The 23,511-nt window shown below is 47.7% G+C and overlaps 1 protein-coding gene across 1 annotated transcript in view; it reads right to left on the reverse strand.

The window, feature by feature from the left end:
- DNAH1 (dynein axonemal heavy chain 1) overlaps positions 1-23,511 on the reverse strand; it is a 75,587-nt gene that overhangs the window by 41,442 nt on the left and 10,634 nt on the right. Inside the window, exons 7-21 of the mRNA XM_019628111.1 lie at positions 22,226-22,387; positions 21,390-21,642; positions 9,838-9,995; positions 8,760-8,971; positions 7,778-8,076; positions 6,190-6,340; positions 5,236-5,429; positions 4,915-5,140; positions 4,223-4,342; positions 3,676-3,758; positions 2,507-2,648; positions 1,872-2,027; positions 1,237-1,435; positions 906-1,159; positions 102-314 (exon numbers count right to left, since the gene is read on the reverse strand). Coding sequence (XP_019483656.1) covers positions 102-314; positions 906-1,159; positions 1,237-1,435; positions 1,872-2,027; positions 2,507-2,648; positions 3,676-3,758; positions 4,223-4,342; positions 4,915-5,140; positions 5,236-5,429; positions 6,190-6,340; positions 7,778-8,076; positions 8,760-8,971; positions 9,838-9,995; positions 21,390-21,642; positions 22,226-22,387 — 2,822 coding nt within the window. The remainder of the gene's footprint in view (positions 1-101; positions 315-905; positions 1,160-1,236; positions 1,436-1,871; positions 2,028-2,506; positions 2,649-3,675; positions 3,759-4,222; positions 4,343-4,914; positions 5,141-5,235; positions 5,430-6,189; positions 6,341-7,777; positions 8,077-8,759; positions 8,972-9,837; positions 9,996-21,389; positions 21,643-22,225; positions 22,388-23,511) is intronic.

Raw genomic sequence — 23,511 nt, forward strand, 5'->3', positions numbered from 1 at the left:
ACCACTTTGGCCCCTTCCAACACCATAAAGAGCTACCTATGGGACAGGGGGCTGTGAGTGGGGTGGGGTGGGGGGGTAAGGGACTCCCAGGGAGGGCCCACCTGGGTCAGCTTCAACTTGTTCTCCCAGGAGCTGATACGTTGCTCAAAGGGCTTCTTGTAGGGTGAGAAGGACATGCTCTGGGTCATGACAATGTGGTCATCGAGCATCTGTGAGGCCTCGTCTGGGCTCTTGAGGATGTAGGTCTCCGTCTTCTTGTAGGGCAGCACGTTGAACAGGATGGTTGACCACTCCTTCTCCATTTTGTCCAGTGCCTAGTCGGGGCACAAGTCAGGCTGGGTCCTGGGAAGAGGCTGGCCTGCATGCTGTCTGACCAGCCCTGGGCAGCGAGGAGCAAGCAGTGCCTGGCCATGATCTTCACTTGGGCCCCTCCGGCAAATACTCTCTGCTTGTCTAAACACATCCCCCATGGGCTCTCATCTGAATTCAAGGCCCACTAGCTCTCACACATTGCTGCATGTGTACAACATGCATGTACACACGTGTTGGGAGGCAGCTAAGGTGCTGGTTAAGAGCTCTGGTCCCAGTTCTAGCCCTTACTGGCTATGTCACCCTGGCCAGTTGCTGAATCTTTCTGAGCCTTAATTTACTCATCCATTAAATGAGGTAATGCTATCAGCTCCTTCCTGGGACAGAAAGTAACGTGAGAGGAGTCATTGAGTAATAACAGGGCTGGTGGACACTGTGCCAAGCACTTCACATACATTATTAACTCACTTACCAGAATGCACCTCAATCCCTGGGCCTGGTGAATGACCCCAGGGATGGGGCCCAGTACTGTCATATTCCCCTGCTGCCGGGCAGGGCCTGGGTGGGGCAGGGTGGGCCTGCTGGTGGCTACCCACCTGCTCGATGGCGTACTCCTTGCCAGCCACCTCAGCCACCTTGCTAATGCTCTCAATGTGGTCCTGTAGGTTCATCTCGAGGCAGCGGGCAAACGTCAGGTTGGCCTTGGGCTTGACATTAATGTTGATCTCATTGGACAGCAACTCCCAGTGCCGATTCCGCATACCAGGGTTGCGCAGCCCCTGGATCAGCGGGATGTATGGCTTGAACTCCTCGATGCGGGCCTGGATGTCCAAGGCTACGTCCTGGCAGGCTGCCGGGCAGGGCAGGTGGGTAAGAGGCAGCGAGCACAGGCAGGGAAGCAGGGGATGGACTGGCTTGCCCACCTACCTGGGATGTCCTTGAACTGCTTCACACACTTGTGCATGGTCTTAAAGGACTCAATGACATTCTTCTCCAGCTGCTCAGCATCGATGGCTGACAGGGGGTCATTCATCCAGCTCTCGGACCAGCGCAGCCAGTCAGAGGCTGTGGTCCAGAGGTCCAGGTAGGGCTGGAACTCCTTCACCATCCTGTAGAGCTTGTCGTACTGCAGGGACAGAAAGGCCAGGCTGCTTCGGGGTGCTACCAGGTCTCCCTCCACACTGTTCCTTCTTCAGCCAGGTCCTCTCCCTCTCCTGGCTCCTGGCCCCTGGCTGCTGTCTCTGATCCTGTCCCCATGGACTTGGGCCCTGCCTCCCTTCTTCCTATACCCTCCACCCCAACCCCCAGGCTCTGGGCTCTGAGTGGCTAAGCAAGGCCTGCACTGCTCCTCAGGCCTCCTGCCTGGCTCCAGTCAGCCTCCTTGCCCTGAGGTTCAGGGGTGAGTTTTCTCATTTCTGTGGCCTGCTCAGTCCTGCCCCCTGCCCCCGCCCCAAATGCCAGGGCCCTGCCACCTGGCAGCTGGGTTCTGATGTGGCCACAAGTGCCATAGGCTCGTCCTCAAGCCCTGGGGGTTAGGGACGTTGTGCCCACGGGAGGCCTACGTTGGTGACGGGCAAGCTGAAGATGCGCTCGCGGTTGTTGTAGAGTGTGGCCAGCTTCTGGCAGTCCTTCAACTGCTTCTTGACCCGCCGCACCTCATTGGCGATCTCGTGTGCTCGTGCGATCTCCACGTGGGTGGAAAAGCCAGCTACCACCAGCTGTGGGCCAAGGAACAAGGGGTCAGAGGCCTTGTGACCCCACCCAAGCCCTCATGTCCTTCTACACCCAGGGATCTCGAGGTCCCTGGGCATCAGCATCTCCCAGTTCTGAGGGCACTTTCTTTGGGAATGAGCAGGTTCCTGGCCCATCACAGGCAGCTGGCTGGGAGGTCACAGTAACATAACAAGGTCAGAGGGAGACCCCGTCCCCTGGACACTGTGCCCTTTGCCCACTGGGGCATGGAGGACACAGTGGGAGAGTTGGGCTCTTTACTACTCGGAATTCTTCTGGAGCTTGCTGCCCAGGTACCCCTCTGGCCTTTCAGTTCATTTTCTTAGCCATTTGTTAATTCATCTACCAATTCACCCATCACACATTGACACAGCAACTCCTGAATACAAGTGAGGCCTGGCCCTGGAGAACTGTATATGTGTGTGTGGTGGGAGCCAGTCCTGGCAGAGCATCAGCCAAGCCCCACCTGCAGCCCTTCCAGCTTCTCCTGGAAGTTGTTCTGATCCATGATCTGGATTTTGCGGAACTTCTCCTCATCTTCGTTGTGCAGCTGCCGCACCATCTCTATCTGCCCGAGGATCTTAGAAGGCCAGTAGCTGGCAGCCCATCTGGATGGGGCAGGGATGGGAAGTGGTGAGAATGTCACAGCGAATATCATGGGGCAGGCAGACCAGGCAGGGGTACCCAGGGTGAAGGGGAGAGTGGGGAATCCAGGTGGCAGCTGGAGCCAGCTAGGGTTGGACAACTGGGAAGTAGAAGTGAGCTGGGAGGCAGCCACTTCTTGGGCTGTGGGCCTGCCTGGCAGGTGAGGCAGTCCCTGCCCTGGGATTGTGGTCTGGGAGCTGTGGTCAGCATCTAGGGAGATATAGAATAGATCTAATGTGCCCAGTGCAGTGACAGGGCAAGGTGGGGAATGGTGCTGGAAATGAGAGGAGTGATGCTGACGTAAAGCGACAGCCTCTAGTCTGCATTTCCTTGGAGGCTAACCAGGGCCACCAGGCCAGCATCCGTCATATCAGACCAACTCCCTCTGCCTGGCTGACATGGGGCCGCATGGGATACAGGGATTCTGCTGGCAGCTGGCCTAGAGGTGCCGACCCTGGAGGAGCCCCACTCTGAGCACCAGGATGCCCTCTAAAGCCGGTGCCTTGGGGCTCCTGGGCAGGGCTCCCAGGAGACAATGAGTGCCAATCTCTCCTGGGCTCTAACATCATGGAGGCACTCCCAGTCTGTGAGGCAAGGTGGGCAAGGATTCTCTGGAGGCCTTAGTAAAGCAGTTCCAACCTGAGGCAGTTTCCCACAAGGCTCTTGAGCTGTCTGGGGACTTGTGTTCCTCCCCAAGGATACCCTGTGACAGGCTGATGATGGGATAAAGAATGGAGACAGGGTGGGGGGCAGCAGGGTCCTAAGACCAAGAGGCTCAAGTGATTTCCTTCTGCCCCATTGGCCACCTAGCACTGGCGTCAGCCCTGGCCCTGGTCCTGGCCTACGTGGAGCCATAGCCTCTGGAATCTTGGCAGGGCGTTTCTGGTGTGACCACACAGCCTATGTCCATCAGGATATTGGAGAGCCACTAAAGCTCAGCACATCCTCCCCTTTCTCTCCACGTGGGGTGGGGAGAAAACTCCAACTCACTTGTCATTGAAGTCATCTGTGCTGAGGTTGTAAAGGAATTCATCCATGACCTGGTAGTCGCCCACGACCTTCATGATCTGCTCCTGCAGGGACAGGTGGTGATGAGAACACACGTGTGCCTGGTGAGGGTGTGTGTGTGACTGGGACCAAGGTGGTTGGGTGCTAAGGGGAGGCCTGGGGTTGGGGAGGAGGCATGGAGTGAAAGGTCAATACTGGGGTTCAGAGCTCCAAGAACCATGGCTGCCACACCTCCAACTCCAGCCCTGACTCATATCTTCTACCCTCTTGACCTCCCAGACAGCATAGCTCTGAACCTCCACCATATACCCAGCCTCACAGCACCCCCAAGTCCCAGCTGTCCTCTGTGCATCTACTTCACCACCAGCCTCCTGGATCCTGATCTCCCAGCTCCTGCCTGTCTACAGCCCTCAGACCCTACACAAGGGCCCTGTGCCTCCCAGCCCCTCAGCGCCACACGTGCCCACATGACCTCTAGCCCCATCAGGCTCCTGGACACCGGCCCCCTCTCCCTCATGTGTGCGCTCACCTCCAGCTCCACCAGCTTCTCGGGGATGCCCTTCATCCACTCACGAAGCTCAGCCAGCTCCTCAATGCAGTTGGGCTTCTCATAGATCTTACGGCTGATGCTTCGGAACTCCTCACAGATCTGGTGGGGGTGGGGAGCGTTCTGGGGAAGCTGGTGCCTCTCCTTTGCTGTCCCCGGGGTCTGCTCCTCCTTCTTGGTCCCCAGTGTCCCAAGACAGGTAACTGCCCCTCCCTACCTCACAGCCTCCTGCAGCCGGCTCACCGGGAAGCTGAGGCCTTGTGGTGGGCCAAGGCCTGTAAAGTCATCGTCACCCATCGCACTTCACCCTCCTGCGCCAGGCCAACACACACACACACACACACACACACACACGCACACACATGCACACACACGGGACTTGTGGGGCCTGCACTTGCACATCCTCAGCTCCATGAAATGATCCATCTCAGGGTGTCCTTTGTGAGGGGTTTCTAGGTCTCTACAAGTCTAGAGAAGGAGGTAGTAGCCCCTGCTTCCTGGAACACCCCATATGGGATAGCTCCCAACAGGGTCAAGGCAGGGTGACTTCCAGATCCTTCCACTGGCCTGGGCGTCTGCAGATACCCCTGACTCTGCATGTGAGGGTCACTGTGCATGTGAGGGTGAGTGTGCTGGCTGCTGCGGTCACTGGGGCCAGGCCGGTGGGCACTTACATTATCCACGTCCTTGTGTAGGTTCTTGGCCAGGATGTCCAGCATGGAAGTGGCCAGGGCCTTGCGCTTCTTGGACAGGCTCTGCTTGACGTTGTCAACGTTAATGTAGAAGGGCCCGATGATGATGTTGCTGGGCAGCGAGCTATCCAGGATCTCTTTCTTGTGCAGGTGGGTGAGCACCACCTCACGCACCTCCTCGGCTGACGGGCAATGCGTCTGGTAGGCCCTGTGGGTGGCGGGCACACATGAAGGGCAGAGGGTGGTGAGAGTGTGGGTAGGGGTCACACAGACACAGAGACACACTCAGATCCACACACGCACTTGAGGAACGTGGTGATGTCATTGTTGTTCAGCTCCAGGTACTTCCTGTACTCCTTGGCGTAGGCCTGCAGTGGGACCATGGCCTTGCGCACAGCGTTGGCTATGGTGACCCGCAGCTCCTCCACGAGTGGCTCGTGAAGCCCCACCGACTCCAGCAGGGGGTTGCCGCTGATAAACAGGTCCTCCATCACCAGCTGTGGAACAAAGGGGCGTGGGCGCAGAGCTGGATGAGTCATGGGACAGGTGGGCAGAAGGGTTGGAGATACAATCCAAAGGCTGAATGGGCAGCAGTGTGGCCAAGCACAGAGAGCATGGTGAGCATGGGGGCAAGGGTTGGGGCTGTGTACCAGGACAAGGCCGGAAGCCCTGTGAGGTCCACCAAGGGGCAGCGTCTGTGCCTGACTCAGCCCATTGTCAAGGAAAGGAACAGACAGGACAACCAGGTCACTGATGGTTCTGACTGACCAGCAAGAAGGCAAGAGGGGACTGGAGTTACAGAAGCTGTTGGATAAGGGGCTTGAGTTGTGCATAAATTGGAGACTTTTGACTAGAGTATGGAGGTTGGTCTGTGTCCACATCTTAGCGAAAGAGAGTGGTCAGGAGCTGGGTGGGATCAAGAGGGTGGGTGGAATCTGGGTCAGACCCGGCTGTGGCAGAGGTGGGTTAGTGAGCCCAGTTGGCATTGCAGGTCAGACAGTTAGCAGCTATGTGACCTTAGGCTAAACTTCTACCAGCCTCATGAGAAAGTGGGAATGTTAATGTTTCCCAGTTCAGCTTCTGGGGAGGATAAAATGAGCTACTCAAGAATTAAAGGGCTGAGCACATGGCAGCCAGGTAGGAGGCCCAGGATCAAGTTCACCTACTCTAATTAATACTTGGGGCAGCAGCCTGTAGCTCAGGTGGCCACAAGCAGCCAGGGCAGCAGGTGCCCCGGGCCTCAAGCTGTGGCTGTACCTTCTCAAGTTGGGGCACCACGTGGGTGGCCAGGATGCCCTTGTCAAAGAGGCTGAGCAGAGATGCCTCAAACTGCTCCAGCGGGGTGCTGTAGTGCACCCCCGAGCTGTCCAGCACCAAGTCCACAACGAACAGGGGATTCTTCCGGGGCCTGTGGAGCAATGGCCAGGCTGACTGTGGGCAGGGCGTGAGGAGGCTGGTGCAGCAGGCCCAGCCCTCTGCCCTTCCTGCCAGCACCAGGGCCCAGGAGCTTCTCTATGCACGAGACTTGCCTCCTCCCATCTCCCAGAAACTTCCAGGTTATCAGACAGAAAGATTCAGACCAAATGGGCTGCTCTGTTCCTGCCACTTGCTCACAGGTCCAGGGCCACCGAGGAGAGGGAGGACCCCCACGTGGTCCTGAAGTCATCAGGGCAGATTGGCCAGACCCTGGGCACTTGCAGTCCCCTGCTTTCCCTGGGAGTCTACTATCCTTGACTTCAAGTGCATACTACATGTCCGCCAACAACCCTCAAACCTGGATCCCAGCTGCGCCACCTCCCTGCACTCTGGATTGCCAGCCACCCAGCCATCTGGACTTCTAATGGCATCTCAGACATCCTGTGTCCCCTGACTCCTGCCAGGTCCCTCCAGGGACCCATCCTAGGGGTAGACCTCAGAGTCAGCCTGTTTCCTCCCCTCCTCTCCGCCCCCTACACACCCACCTGCAGCCAGGCCCCATAGCACTTCCACCCATGCACTGTCCCAAATCTGCCCCACCCAGTCCCAGCCCAATAACCCCTTGTCTAGACGATGGCAAGAGGCTTGGGCTGAATTCTCTTCTGCCTCACTTGTCTCCACAAATCCAGAGCATCATTTTGGAATGTAAATCAAATCATTAACTCCCCTCTGATGGCTGCTGACCACATTTAGAATAAATCCAGCCACAACCATGACCCCAGGAGGTTCTGTATAATCTGGCATGGTCCCTGCCACCTCTCCCATGTCACCCTGACCAGCCTTCCCTGCCCTCCCCACTCCAGCCATGCCTGCTGGCCTTTCCTTCTTTGACGGCTCTACGTTCTTTCTGCCCTCCGCGCCTCTGGATGTGCTGGTCCCTCCACTTGCCCCACATCTGCTTGCGGCTGGCTGTCTCTCAATCTCAAGCCTTGGCTCAGATGTCACCTCCTTCCTGACCCCTTGGCAAAGCCCCTTTCCCCCAGGGTCTATCACAGCCCCAGCCAAGATTGGCAGTTACTATGTCTACTTATTTGTCTTCTTGCTGTCAGTTCCCCTGTGAAAGCAAGGGCCATGCCTCTCTTGTTCCTCTAAAGCCCTGCCTGGTTCATGTCTCAAAGGGTATTTCTTGAATAACTCAGTGACTGACTGAAAGAATGAAGGTCACAGAAGAAATGCAACCCAGGGCTCATGGGACATTCCCCAGAAGCCCGCACAAGAGGCCGCCTCTCCCTGCTGTCCAGGACCTGGCAGTGCTGGACACTCTGACCCTGACTACCCTGGTCCCCCCACCCTGCACCACTCTAGCCACTGAGGCCCGACACGGAATAGCTCTGGTGTCAACAGTTGCCTCTACCCAGCCAGGCCCCACCTGTAGGGGCTGTTTGTCAAGTCTTCACCCCAGACCATGTCATCAGCACAGTCAAGCACGCTGCAGCAGGCGTCACTGATGAACTGCGAGAAGCTGGCCAGCGAGTCCTGCACCAGGAAACGCAGCGTGTCCTGCAGCATGTACTTGATCTGCTCCATCAGCTTGCGCAGCTTCGACATGAGGTACACCTCCCAGTTGGTCTCATAGAGGTTGTACCAGCCCTTGCTCATGTCACGCAGGCTGCTTCGCATGGCCACCTTGAGCGTGCTGATCCAGCTGTCCTTGAGGAACATCTGCACCTGGAGTGGCCACAGGTGGCATCACGCGGCCACCTAGGGACCTACCACCCACAGCCACCATGCTCAGGAACTCTGGGCACCAGGGTGCTCGGGTGGCCTCAGGACTCAGATGACCATGGAGGGATGTCTTCCCAGCCCCAACTTACTGCCAAGCCCTGCCAACCAGCGTTGCTGGGCGAAGGAGGTGGGGAGGGGAGGCAGAAGCAGGGCTTTCCCTCCAGCCAAGGGAGAGAGACAGAGAGAGACAGAGACAACGGGAATGAGGCAGAGAAACAGAGTGGAGCAGAGAGAGGCAGAGAGGAGCTTTTCTCCTAGGCCATCTGGCAGCTGTCTCCCATGAGGCTGTACCCCTTCTCTCTCACACACCAATCCTCAGGTAGATACAGGGGTACATAGGGTCCCCACTTTCCTTTCCATAACAAAGGTTCTGCTTCAGAGGCCACCAACGTTGGGATGGGAAGTAACTGGTTCTCCTTTTCCCTCCAAGGTGAGTTGCCCTGCTTGGTGCCCACCCCAGCCCCCCACAGGTCTAGGAAGAGGCGAGGCCTAGTTTTAAGGACAGCAGGGGCTCACAGTCTCGCTGCTGGCCGATCTACCCCGGGCCGCCCCAGGAGCCCCTGGCCTGCGGCTTTCCAAGGCTCTGGCCTGCATGCCCCCACTCCGTGCCCTGGACGCCCACACACCTGGGACAAGGACTGTGACTGGATCTGCTCAAACTCTTCCAGGCGGCTGGACTTAGAGAGGGTCGAGTGAAACAGGGACATGGTGGTCACCTTGTTGCACTCGGCCCGCACCTTTCTGAGGGCTGTGATGACCTCTGGCCGTGTGAGCAGGGACACAAAGGTGAAGTTTTCCTTCTGCTCCTGGAAGGGGTACTTGGGGACACTCACCAGACCTGTGGGGTGGAGACCGAGGGCCAGTGTCAATTCAGCCTGGGACACACCAGATCTACAGGGTGTTGATGGAGGGACACAACTCCTGCCTCCTCTCAGGAAGAGACACACATGTCCCCACCCCTCTTTTCCCACAGGCTGTCAGAGTGGTCCTAGGCCTCACAGTGATGTGCCCATTCTGGGGTGAATAAATGAATTTCCTCCAGGCCCCTCTGGGTCATAGACCCCTTTGAAGTGGGTGAGAACTGTACACCCTCTCCCCATCCATTCCCACCCACTCTGCACACATGACCTGACGCCCACCTGGGGCCTGCCCTGGAGCACCAAGAGGGGAAGACATGGCACCAGGGCCCTCAGACAACCACTGTCCATGCCTGACCCAGCTTCCTGGGCACTTTACAGACACGGAAGATGGGTCTAGAAAACGAAATTAGCAGGGATCGGAAGGTCAAAGCAAAGAGGGCTCAGGGGAGCCCGGCATCCTGTTCTGAGACTCCGTGTGCCACCTCTCCAATGGGGCTGCAGCAATGCTATCCTACTCTTGCTACTGGAGGAAGAAAGGGCCCTATGTCCCTAGGCCAGACAATCAGAGCGCTCACTTCATCCACTTCTGAACAACTGCTTTCCTAGCACAAATTTACCTTGTTACTTCTGCACTACTCAGACCACTATTTTTAAAAGCAGCCTTCATCTACCACCCCCACCCCCATCCCCAGCTCTCCAGGCAGCTGGGGAAAGGAGGGGATGAATGCTGGAGACAGGATAGGTGCCCGTGAGTGTCAGGTTTACAGATGATTCTAGAGGGAGGGGCAGGAGAGGCTCCGGCTTGGTGGGTGGCCATAGGGCCAGCTTTGCCCAACACCCTCACCTTGCTTGGGCACCTTCTCCTCCTCCTTCTTAGGAAGGGTCACATAGGAGAACGTTTTGGGCTTGGAGGAGACAATGTGATCAAAGTTGATTTTGTTCATGCTGCGTTCATAGTCCAGGTTCACTTCTCTGGAGAGATTGCTGAGGTGCTCCAAAACCCTGTCCATGGGGAGCAGAGAGAGGGGAGTTGGGGGGCTTCACACACCCTGTCACCCCCATGCTGCGGTCCGGCTGGGGCCCAGGCTCTGCTCTGGCATGTGCCTGGGGACATGAGTTTGAGGTTTCCCCTCTGGATCAGGTACACCTCCCACCTGGACCCTGGCCACTGACCGTCATCGCCCTGTCCCCTGCCTCTTTCATCCCACCCTAACCTCTCACATCAGTCCGTGACTTTGCCAATTTTGCTTCTCAATTCTCAGTATCATCTAGTGCAGGCCACCCTCTCTGCTTGGTTCCCCCATTCCCACCCCTGCCCATTCCAATCCACTCTCCACAAAACTCCAATCTGGTCATGTCCTTCTCTTGCTTAAAATCCATTCCTCGGTCCCCTGGATCCTAGGGTAAAGCCAAACCTCTTCCTGGGACCTACGAGGCCGTTGTATCTGGCTCTGCCCCCCACATTCCGCTCAGGCCACTTTCCCCGCTCCCACACAGCACAGCCACAGGCAGTCCCTTTGAGTTCCTGGAGGCACTGAGCTCTCACTCCCCCTGAGCCTCTGCACACACTGTCCCCTCTGGCAGCCACACCTATTCTGCCTGAGCAGCTCAGCTCCTCCCTTGGGGTTTCTGCCCCAGGCATATTTTGCCCTCTCTGGATGAAGGCAGGCCCCATTTATGCTCCCAAAGTGCTCCCCCTATCCCAACACTCCTGGTCCCCGCTGGTCAGTAAGCACAGGTTGAGGGACAGTGTGTACATGGGGCTGTGCCCAGCTCATGGCCGTTTCTGCAGAGCCTTGCATAGGGCCTGGTATTCTAAGGGTTCCTAGTACACAGGTGTTCAGTACACACATAAGAAATGAATGAAAACATGTCCATGGCCCAGAGTCCCATGTGACCAGCAGTGAAGTCTCTGGCAGGAGGTGGCCCATGCCATCCAGAGTCTTCCTCATGCAGGGGTATCCTCCACTCAGTCCCTGGCCTGTAGTTCTCTTTCTGTGCTTCTCTGCTTCCCAGCCCAACAGGCTCAGCTCAAGTGCTGCTTCCTCCAATGATCAATAACCGATGCAAAGATATAAAATCAAGCTCCCTTGTCCTGTCTCCCTCAGGACAAATGCTATGGTGTCACTTATGCTCTAGAGTTCCCCATGGGATCAAAAGCTAGACTTCTCCTAAACCCACATCTTTGCCTAGCTGCTCCCTCTTCCCTATCCTGCCACCTTCACTCCCTTACAGATCCCTCCGGAGGGGACTTCATCAATAAGTCACTTATACAAGAATTCCCAAAGCAGACTTCGCTTCTAGGGAATTTGATCTACGGCAGGACTCAATGGACCCAGGACCTGTGCTTCTGAGACTGCTGCTGCCGTCCTGAGCGAAGACGAAGCCAGCATACACTGGAGACGTTCCAAGCCCTGACTTACCGAGCCTGGTACTTCCTGCATCAGATTCCTTGTTACAGGTAAAACAGTGCATTTCCCTGCTGTCTAAGCCAAGCTGAGCCCAGTATCTTTGTTACATACAGCCAAAAATATTCTAAATAATCTGAAACTCAAGAAATAGAATTCTGGATAACCGAGGTAATGGTGACCACATCAATTCAACTCTCCCAGCACACTTCCCCCCGCGCCCCCAAAAAGGAAAAGAACAAACGGCACTACCAAAACCCACACCTTTAGTATAACTAGAATAAAGAGAATGTCCAAACTTCACATTATCTTTAAGTAGATAAATGAATATCAAGCTACTGCTCACACTCGTACTACACGCCTTCGTGGAGAACAAGGGCAGACGGAGAAAAACTTTGCAAAGAGGAGAGTAGCGGTAGCCCTAAGATTGATCTAAAATCCTGCCAGAAAGAGAAAGTCCACCCCAACTGCAAAAGTGCTGAATAAGAGTCCTGGCAAATCAGGGCACTTTCTACAAGGAAGGGACGGCCGTGCATGCATTCAAGGCGGAGATAAATGGAGAAAGGAGGAGTCCTTTGGAGACTGGAGGGTGATGGGACAGGAAGTAAAAATGAAAACCAGAGTCCTGAAAGATAGGAGAGAACAGAAAACTTGGAGGACACACAACTCTTCTTCCCAAACCACGTGCGTGCACACTCATGGAGCTATCTTTTAAGAAAAGAAAACTAGTTTGCTACACTAACAGAAGAGGGCGCCCTTGAACTAAGAATCTTGTAAACCATCCCAAATCCATGAAATGAATAGGCAAAAGTAAACTACATTTATTAAAAAAAGAAAACAAAGAAACAAAAAAAACCTATAGAAATATAAGATACTATAAAAAAAGAGAACATCTTAATTGATGAAAAGCCTCATCCACCCCTCAAAAAAGAAAGACAAAGAAGAAAACTTATACTTCAAAAGTAATTAAATATCTTAAAACAAGTATTTGGGCCTATGAAAAAACACCAGGAATCAGAAATTAAAAAATAAAATACAGAAATGGGCAAATAACAGGAAGTAAAAATATTTGATCGAACTCAGAAAAAAATGGAAGAAACAAAATTATCTCAGGAAGGAAGGCTAAATTACAAGGTGCCCAAGGAAGAATAGGGTCAAATAAAAATGTAATCAAGTACATTGAAGAAAGGCAGGAATAAACCAAGAGAATGAAAATGAGAAAAATAAAGAACTAAAAAGGGGCAGACAGTGGTTGAATCAGAAATTGGCAAAGAAGCGGACGGGCTAAGTGGCTCAGTTGGTTAAAAGTTGATTTGGGAGTGTGAGGTCTGAGCAGCAGGGCCGCCGGTTCTGTTCCCACATGGGCCAGCAACACTGCCCTCTACAGTTAAGATGGTGAACAACAGATCAACCTAGAGCTGGGCTGCCATGAGTGGCCGGTGACAGTGTAGGCTGCAATGGGGCTGCAGTGGGCTGTCGTGAGCTACTGTGAGCGGCCGGCAAAGCTGCCGTGAGCCACCGTGAGTGGCCGTCCAATGGTCGGCGACCGACTGCCTCAGCCCAGAAGAGCTTAATGATCATAATACCAACATGGACCAGTGAAGCAGCATCCTCCACAACTAGACTGAAGAACAAAAGGACAGCAACTTGTCTGTTCCCCTTCCCCGATTCCCCAATAAAATCTTAAAAAAAAAATAGGCAAAGAAGCAAGATAGATAATAGATAGATAGATAGATAGATAATAGATAGGAATTGCTGATGAAGAAAAACAAAACAATACAATGGAACAGAACTAATATTTAACATTGTAGTTCAAGAGAAACTTCCATAAATAAAAGAATATCTGAATTATGTATTTGTGTACTTAGGAAAACTGACCCAAAATAATAAACTCTGAGACATACTCTAGTAAAATAATTAGGCTTTAAAGATTTAAAAAGGCTTCCAAGCAAAAAAAATCAAACAACCTATAAGGTAAAGGGTGTTAGACTGACATCAGACTTCTCAAAAGCAACAGACAAAGCAAGGCAACAAAAGAACAGCATTAAAAAAAACACTCTAGGAATAACAGCATGAACCAAGTATTTTATATCCAGTCAAGCTGTCCTTCAGGTTTTAACATGCAAGAACTCTAAGAATGCTATATACCCTTGAGCCCTTTATGAGGAATCTACTAGAAGAGGAGCTTCACCCAACCAAGAGATTTATGAAGTTCAGGACATACTACCCCCAAATATGGCATGCTGGCATAGTGAATGTTTTAAGCTGAAGGAATCTGAAAAATGTCAGGTGCAAGAATGACCCTCTGACCTTTTCCTGTAGTAGGTCATAAGACCCTCTTGTGAGAGGCGGTCTCCTTATTCCTGGAAGAAAGGGACATCCTTAGCTTTAAGATGGGGTGATGTCAAGAGGAATCAGAAGGAAAGTCCTGCTAAGTGTTCCCCAGTTTATCATCCTTAGGCTCATATCCTTTTGTCCTATCATGCATTCCTACAACTTTCCACTTCTCATCAAACCTAGCATTAAAACACTCAGGTTTAACCTCTTCAGGTCTTCATTTTTTTGTGAAGGTTCCCATGTCAAGTAAGACATATTAAATAAATTTATATGCTTTTCTCTTGTTAATCTGTCTTTTTATTTATTTATTATTATTATTTTTTACAGAGCCCCAGCCAAGAACCTAGAAGGGTATAGGAAAAAGGACTTCTCCCCGCTCCCCTACAAGATGATGGGGGAAACTTCAGAAAAAGATTGATATACTTTATATATTTAATTGAAGATTTAAGACTAAAACAAAGATAGAGAGTGAAAAATATTGTTACAGTATTAAGTGGAAAAAAGCAACTAAAAATGGGAGCAGAAAGGAATGAGGAAAGAATAAGATCAAAGATCGTTGCATAAAAAATAGAAGGGAGTTACAGGATACCATTAAAAACTGACAAACTGAATATTAAAGGTTAAATAGAAAAGCAGGGAGTTATGGGCACCATTAAAAGGGACAAGTATGAAAAAACCCCACTAAAATAAAGGTACAAACCTTCCTAAACACCAAAAGAAATTTGAAAAGTAAAAGAACAAAGAAAACACATTATGTAGAGAAAGAAACACAACACTGTATTATAATACTCATAATAATTATAATATGAAATAATATGATAAAATTAAGATCAAACATATCAGCTACATCACTTATTACAAGAAAAATATTTTTAATTTGACTCACAAAGTAAGACCCAACTATATGCGGATAACAAGAGACTTATCTACAACAAACTAATTCAGAAAGGCTAAAAATAGAGGAATGGGCAAAGATGCATCAGGAAAATGGAAACAACAAAAAAGGCAGGTTATAATTCTGATATCAAAGTAAAATTCAGGTCAAAAGCATTAGACCTGATCAAGGACACTTTTTAATGCTAAAAGCTGCTATTCATAATGATGATATCTAATAACACACTACTCTCAGTGGACAAAAGTGAGGATACGGAAGACATAAATAACATTATAAATAAGGTAGATTTTATGGAATATGTGTATATATAAAACTTTATACCCTAATAATAGAAATACACACCTCTCCCCGAGTGCAAATGGAACATTCACAAAAACAGATTATACATTAGGTCACAAAGAAAATATAAGCAGGTTCTATATAATAGAAATGTTATAAGTAACATTGATCCCAATGCAGTAAACTAGAAATTATTAACAAAAAATCTTAATAAGACCTTTCCATAGAAAAAACTTAAAATCTTGTATTATAGTCAATAACTCTTTCATGAAATGGAAAATACAAACCAAATTTTTATAATTAAAAAAAATGAAATACTACATATCAAAATTCATGGACTATTTTTAAAGCAGTTATCAGAGGAAAGTTCATAGCCTTATCAACACCTTTATCAATAATAATGTAAATAAGTGAATTAAATTCCTAGCATGCATACACACATACAAGTTATAAACATAACAAACCATAAGTCAAAAGAAGGCACAAGAAGGAAATAATAAAGTAAAATTAGAAATTAATGAGATAGGTGTAAAACAGTAGATCAAATTAATAAGTCTAAATTCTATATTTTTAAAGTTAACAAACCAAACAAATCATTAAGTAACTTAATAAAGCAAAATAAATAAATAAGTAAATAAATAAATAAGGAAGAAAATATTACTACCAAATAAGAAATGAAAAGGGGAAGTCAACATTGAAACAGAAGAAAATTTAAAAATCATATTGTAAAATTCTATGCAAATATACTTAAAAACCTAGATAACATGGATAATCTTCTAGAGAAACAAAGTATACTGAAATTGACCTCATTAGAAATAAGAAAGCTTAAATAGACCAATGGTTTCACAAGGGAGTGACCAGGTAGTCCTGCAACATACATTGTTCCAGAGTATTGAAAATGAAGTGAAATGTCAAAATTCTTTATAAAAATAACTTTACTTCAAACCTAATAAAAACAGCACAAAAAATTACAGCAGCATCATATGTCAATGCAAAAAGTTCTAAATAGCATATTAACCAACAGAATCTAATACCACATTTTAAAAAATTATACACTATGCCCAAGTGGGATTTACTAATGGGATGCAAAGTCATTTCAATATAAGAAATCAATTAATATTAATATAATACACCATATTAATAGATCTAAGGAGACAAATCATATGATTATATCCATAGGTTCTTAAAATGCCTGTGACAAAAACACTTAAGAAAGTAGAAGTCAATGAGCATGTTATTAATAAAGTCCTAAAGAGCATTTTCTTAAAAGGGAAACACTAGAGATATTTCTACCAATACTAGGACTAAGGTGAGCATGCCTACCATCTCCCCTGCTGTTCAATGTTGTACTGGAGATATAAGAAAATTTAATTAGACAACAGAAAGTAATTAAAAGAATAAGAATTGAAAAAAAGTAAAACTATCTCTATTTATAGATAATGTGACTTAGAAAGCCCTAGAGAATCAGTGATAAAACAAACTCAAACATTAAATGATTTCAGCAAGGTAACAGGATGTAAAATTAGCATAAAGTTATCAATAGAGGGGCAGCCGGTTGGCTCAGGTAGTTAGAGTGCAGTGCTCACAACACTAAGGTTGCTGGTTCGATCCCCACATGGGCCCCTGAGCTGCACCCTCCACAACTAGATTGAAACAACTACTTGATTTGGAGCTGATGAGTCCTGGAAAAACACACTGTTTCCCAATTAAAAAAAAAAAGATATCAATATACATAATAATAGAGAAAATCCCATTTATAATAGCCACAAAGAAGAAAAAATACTTAATAACAAATATGCAAAACCTATATGAAAAAACTTTAAAGCACTCTTAAAAGACACATAAGTAAATGAACAAATGGACAATATGTTCTTGGACAGGACAATTCAAGATCCTAAAGGTATCAGCTGTACCTGAGGTAATTTTAAAGTATAACGCAATCCCAATAAAAATACCAAGTGGTTTTAAAATTGAGCTAGACAAGCTGATACTAAAGCTCACATGGAAAATAAACATGCAAATCCCTATCAAAATCCCAACAATGTTTTTTGCAGAAATAGAAAAGTCTATCCTAAAATTCATATGGAATCTCAAGGGACCCCAAATAGCCAAAACAATCTTGAAAAAGAAGTATAAAGTGGGAAGACTGACACTTCCTGATTTCAAAACTTCTAAAAAGCTATAGTAATCAAAACAATGTGGTACTGGCATGAAGACAGACATATAGACCAATGGAATAGAATAGAGTCCAGCAATTAACTCTTGCATATATGGTCAAATGACTTTCAACAAAGATGCAAAGACCATTCAATGCGGAAAAGACAGCCTTTTCAACACTGTGTACTAGGAAAACTGGATATCCACATGCAAAAGAATAAAGTTGGATCCTTAACTAATATAATGTGCAAAAAATTAACTCAAAATGGATCAAAGATCTGCAAGAGAGCTAACACTTTAAAACTCTTAAAAGAACACATGGGGGAAAGTTTCATGACATTGGATTTGGCAATGATTTCTTGTGTATGACACCAAACAAGAGAAAAAAATAGACAAATTGGACTTCATCAAAATAAAAAACTTTGTGTCCTAGTGACACAAAGGACACTATCAACAGAATAAAAAGGCTACCCGTGGAATGGGAGAAAATATTTGCAAATCACATATCTGATAAGGGATTAATATCCAGAACTTATAAAGAACTTCTAAAACTCAACAACAAAAACCAAACAACTGGATTCAAATATGGGCAAAGAATTTGAATAGACATTTCTCCAAAGAATGATATGCCAATGGCCAATAAGCTCACGAAAAGATGATCAATATCACTAATCATTAGGAAAATGCAAATAAAAACCACAATGAGATACCACTTCACATCCATTAAGACAGCTATTATAAAGAGAAAAAATAACAGGTGTTGGTAAAGATATGGAGAAATTAGGACCCTTGCCCTGCTGGTGGGAATGTAAAATGGTGAAGCTGCTATAGAAAACATAATGATGGTTTCTCAAAAAATTAAAAATAGAATTTTTCAGACACTGCTGTGCCATCCAGAAATGCCCCCCCCCCCCGCCATGGTAAACCCCACAGTGTTCTTTGACATTACTTTCAACTGTGAGCCCTTGGGCTTATGTCTCCTTCAAGCTATCTGCAGACTAAGTTCCAAAGACAGCAGAAAACTTTAGTGCTATGAGCATGAGGAGAAAGGATTTGGTTATAAAGGTTTCTACTTTCACAGAATTATTCCAGGGTTTATGTGCCAGGGTGGTTACTTTACATGCCAAAATGGTACAGGCAACATCTCATCTACAGGGAGAAATTTGACAATGAGAATTTATTCTGAAGCATATGGGTCCTGGCATCTTGTCCATGGAAAAGGGACCTGACATAAACGGTTCCAAGTTTTTCATTTACACTACTGAGACTGAGCGGTTTGGGTGGCAAGCATGTGGTCTTTGGCAAGGTGAAAGAGGGCATGGATATTGTGGAAACTATTGAGCGCTTTGGGCCCAGGAATGGCAAGACAGCAAGACTCTCGCCATTGCTGACTGTGGACAACTCTAATATATTTTCTTAACCACCTTTCTTAACCATTCCTTCTCCCATCTGCTCATAATAGCCTATAATTTTTGTGTTCTTGCTGCAGTTCTTTGTGTTCCACATTTCCCTTATCTCCTTCTAAGTCTAGCTGGATTGCAGAATTAACTTTATGATTATGAAATAAAAACTTGAAACAACGCATTGAATTAACATATGATCTAGCAATTCCACTTCTGGGTGTATACCCAAAAGAATAGAAAGCAGGAACACAAAGCGATATTTGTACACTCATGTTCACAGCAGCATTATTCACAATAGATGGAAGCAACTCAAGTGTTCATTGACAGATGAATGGATAAACAAATGTGGTATATATGTACAATGGAATATTATTCAGCCTCAAAAAGGAAGGAAATTCCACACAATGTGATATATGAATAATGTATTATAGAAATGCACACTTGAAACCTATGTAATTTTACTAGCCATTGTCACCACAATAAATTTAATTTTAAAAATACAAAAAAAAAAAGGAAGGAAATTCTGACATGCTACAATATGGATAAAACTGGAAGACATTATGCTAAGTGAAATAAGCCAGTCACAAATACTGTATGATTCTACTCAGGTGAGGTACCTAGAGTAGTCAAATTCATAGAGACAGAAAACAGAATAATGGTGGCCAGGAGCTAGGGGGAGAGGGGAATGGTGAGTTAGTGTTTAATAATTGTAGCGTTTCACTTTGGAGGATGAACAAAATTCCATGGATGAATGATAATAATGGCTTACAACAATGTGAATACACTTAATAGCACTGAGATGTACACTTAAAAAATGAACAAAATGGTAAATTTTATGTTATATATATTTTACCACAATTTCTAAAAATAATTAAAACAAAAAAACATGCAAGAATAGCCAGGGAAACACTAAAAGGGAAAAGCTACAAAGGAGGACTAGTCCTATGAGACATTAGAACTACTATAAAACAGCTATAATTAAAAATATAGTACAAGTGCATAAATAGATCAAACAGAAAAAAAGAATAGAACAGAAAGTCCAGAAATATATCCAAGCACATATGGAAATTAGTAAATGGTAAAGGTGGCATTTCAACTCACTGGCCAAAGATGGAGCCTTCAATAAATGCTGATGGACATTTAATAAATGCTAGTCATTTGGAAAAAGATAAAATTTATATCCATACCACACACCATACATCAGGATGAGTCAAGGAATTAAAAAGCAAAAATATGAAACCATACAAGTATTAAAAGTAAACCTTGATATAGGGGAAGGCTTTCTAACTATGAATCAAAATCCGAATATAATGGAAAGAAATGATTAATAAAACAGTTTACATAAATATTTTTAAGTTATATTGCAAAAATTACTACAAGCAAAGTCAAAATACAACTGAAAAGTGAGGAGAAAATATTTTCAACATATATCACAGGTAAAGGACCAATATCTCTAATATAAAAAGAACTCTTAACATTAGGGGGGGGGGGAAAGTCCAAAAACCTGAGAGAAAAGAAAATGGGCTAAAGACATGAATAGGGCAGCCGGTTGGCTCAAGTGGTTAGAGCGCAGGCTCACAACACCAAGGTTGCCGGTTCAATTCCCAAATGGGCCAAGGAACTGCGCCCTCCACAACTGGATTGAAGACAACTGCTTGACTTGGAGCTGATGAGCCCTGGAAAACCACAGCTCCCCAATAAAATTTCTTTAAAAAAAAGAGACATGAATAGATAAGTCACAAAAAGATATAAAAATTGCCCTTAATCATATGAAAAATATGAAAAAGATGTTCAGCCACACTTATGACACTTACAGGCTTACTTAACTTCCAGACCAGCAAAACAATTAAATAGCATAACAACATACTTTTGGCAAGGCTGTGGGGAAACAGGCACGCTCACATGCAAATTTGGCAATACCTAACAAAACTATGTATGTACTTATCTTTTAAGCTAGCAATCCTGCTTCTCAGAATTTACCCGACAGCTATACCCCCACTGATATGAACATACAAATGCACAAGGTTATTCACTGTAACATTGTTTGTATTGCAAAATACTGGAAATGACCCAAAAGCCTTATATTAGAGAATGGATGAATAAACCATGGTGCATGGTACATCCTCACAATAGATTACTATGCAGCTGTAAAAAAGAACAAAGGAAATCTCGATGAACTGATATGATATGGATTGATTTCCTGGTGGTACTGTAAGTGAAAAGGGCAAAATGTAAAAGAATGTCTATAGTGTACTACTCTTCATGTAAGAAAGAAGGGGTATAAGAAAATATACATGTGTCTGCTCATTTGTGCAAAAAGAAATACAGAAAGGATAAATCAGAAATATATATATATATTTTTCCCCCCAGATTTCTCTCATCTAAGAGCCTCAAAACAATGATTTCCCAGTAGCAATGAGCACATCTAATGCCCAGATCTTGGCTTCTAAATACCATTCCCCCCCTAAAAGGAACCAGGGCTCCTTGCAGACATAACTGATTTCAGGGCTTGGTCTGGGAAAATACAAGACGAGCCCAGAACTTTCTGCTGTGCCAGAAGGTAAAAATATGCTCAAAGAACAACAGCAACTTATCAGAAGGACACAGGAATCAGTGTGAAGAGGCTCCCCCTGGCCAAATCTGGGACAATTTGAGCATCAAAATAAAAAGAATGATAGTAACAGATTATAACCCTTTGAATAAAATAAGAATCCATGAGTCCATGTTGATAATAAGAGATCTAGAGATGAATACGAAATTATTTGGGGTCCAAGAAATCTATAGTACACTGGGGCAAGACAGCCCCAAACAGACAAGTGTGGAGGGAACCCTACCCCTGGGCAGCACGGCTTCCCTACAGGAGGGCTTCCTGGAGGCGATGATATTTGGGCATGGGGAAGGTTCTGGGAAAACTCACGAGGGCCCTTTGCGCATCCGGGGTGTGCTCATGGCCCACTGCTTGATCCTGCCCAGGCTCTGCTCACTGAGGAGCCGCTGGCCCTTGGAGGGCATGCAGTCCACGTAGAGGTTGTACAGCAGCAGTGCCTCTGTGTTCTTACGCAGGGCGTTGGCCTGGACCACGCGCTGTGTGAACACGCGTGGGTCCTCAGCACAGAAGAGGAGCTGGATCCGCGGCACCCAGTACTGGCAGATCAGGAGGGGTGGCCTTCCTGGGGCCAGTGGGAGACAGAAGGGAACACACAGTGGAGCTCTTTGGGCTGGAGCTCCAGGTTCCAGCCTGACTCTGAGGCTGATGCACGGTAGCCCTGAGCAAGTGGTTTCGCTCCTCTGACCCTCCACCACATCTGTGAAATGGGTATAACAAAACTGCCTGCCCTGCCCACCTCACAGATCATCTGTCATAGATGGATACGAAAGTGCATTGTACAATAAACTGTAAAGAGCTTTGCACAAACAAGGAGTTCTACAGGGGTGGCTGTTCACATGCCCGTTCCTCAGAGCAGACATCACTAATTGATGGGCCTCGGGCTCCTTCTCAACACCATGGTGAAGGCGGCCCTGCCAGCTGCTCAGGGTTGGCATATCAAACAATGGCCATTTGCCCTTCCTGGGGTCTCCGAGTGATGGGTCCTCTGGTTCTCACTGGTCAGGGACAGACACCCGCAGGACAAACAAAGGAAGGGAGAATTCCAATCTTAGCTGGCTGTGCCCTGGGTGGGGGTTGGCCTCAGTCACAGGCCAGGCCCCGCTTGAGCTGGGGATCTGCCTGGGTCAGGGGCGGGGAGCTTGTACCTTTGGCAGTGACCCCTCCGTTCAGGATGGGCTTCCCCGTCTCATCTCGCACCCAGCCATGCTCATCTGTCTTGTGAACCAGGTACAGCTTCTTCTCCTTGTCGTAGTCCAGGACACCGACATGGCACCATTTATACTTCAGCTCCTGACTTTTGGGGTCCTCTGAAACAGGAGGGGAACCCACCAGTGCTCCCTACCACAGGGTGAGTAGGGGCCTCTGAGTGTGGACAGCAGGTGCTGGGAATGGGTCTCAGCGGTCTCAGTAGTCTGGCTTCTCTCACATCAGGAAGACTCCCTCTGGCTCCAGCAGAGCGGGGACCCTGCTTCCTCCCAGCTAAGCTGGACTCTGGAGAACCCCTAGCAGCAGGAGGAGCCAGAAAGACTGGGCCTCTCTGCCCTGTGTTCTGTGCCCATTGGGGTATAACCAGAGACACAGGCCAATAGGGCTGGGAAAGGAGTCAGGAAAGCCCCAAGCAAACAGACCTACTGAGGATCTCATTGTAAAGGTCATCGTGTCTGAGCTAGACCCCTTCCAAGTGACCAAGGCCAAGGTGAAGCCCTTTTCATAGGCTGCCTGTGGCAGTTGAGCCCCTGGGCCCCTCATATCAGGACAGGTAAGGGCAGGATAGAAACTGCTGCTCTGCAATGGCCTCAAAGGGTGCCTCAGGGCCTGTTTGGTCTGGGTGGGCCTCCCAGGACTCCCTGGGATGAAAGCCATCGCCTACTTCTCCAGCTCATCTCCTGCCACTGCAGCCCGCACTCATTTCTCTCCCGCCACACTGGAGGTCTAGCTATTCCTGTGACTTTGGAGCTTGCGCCTGCTTTTGCAATGGCTGTGCCCTCTGCCTAGAACAATCTTCACTCAGGTCACCTCATTACTGGTTTGTTCACTGATCAAGTAGCTTCCCCTTGGAGAAGCATCTCTGCCTAAAATAGTGCCTCTGACCTATTACCCTGCTTGTGCCCCTCACACAGCTAGTCACCTGTACATGTGTTTTCTCCTGGTTCTGGTTGGCCGCCTCATACTAGTGTCAGCTCCCCAGGGACAGGAGTGACTTTGTCCCATCTTGATGACAGCTGCATTCCTGTGCCTAGAATGGCAACTGGTATGCATAGTAGGTGCTCAATCAAGTTTTGTGGAAGCTAGACGCACATGGCACGGTACCAGACAGAGAAGGACTCAGCACACAGTGGCTTAAAACAAACCTGGGTAATAGAGAGTGAGCTGAGGAGGGAAGAAGGACTGGAACTCCGAGGAAACACTCCCTGCTGGTTGAAGGCGGATA

This window comes from Hipposideros armiger, unplaced genomic scaffold (assembly GCF_001890085.2).
Source record: "Hipposideros armiger isolate ML-2016 unplaced genomic scaffold, ASM189008v1 scaffold_748, whole genome shotgun sequence".
Classification (NCBI taxonomy): domain Eukaryota; kingdom Metazoa; phylum Chordata; class Mammalia; order Chiroptera; family Hipposideridae; genus Hipposideros; species Hipposideros armiger.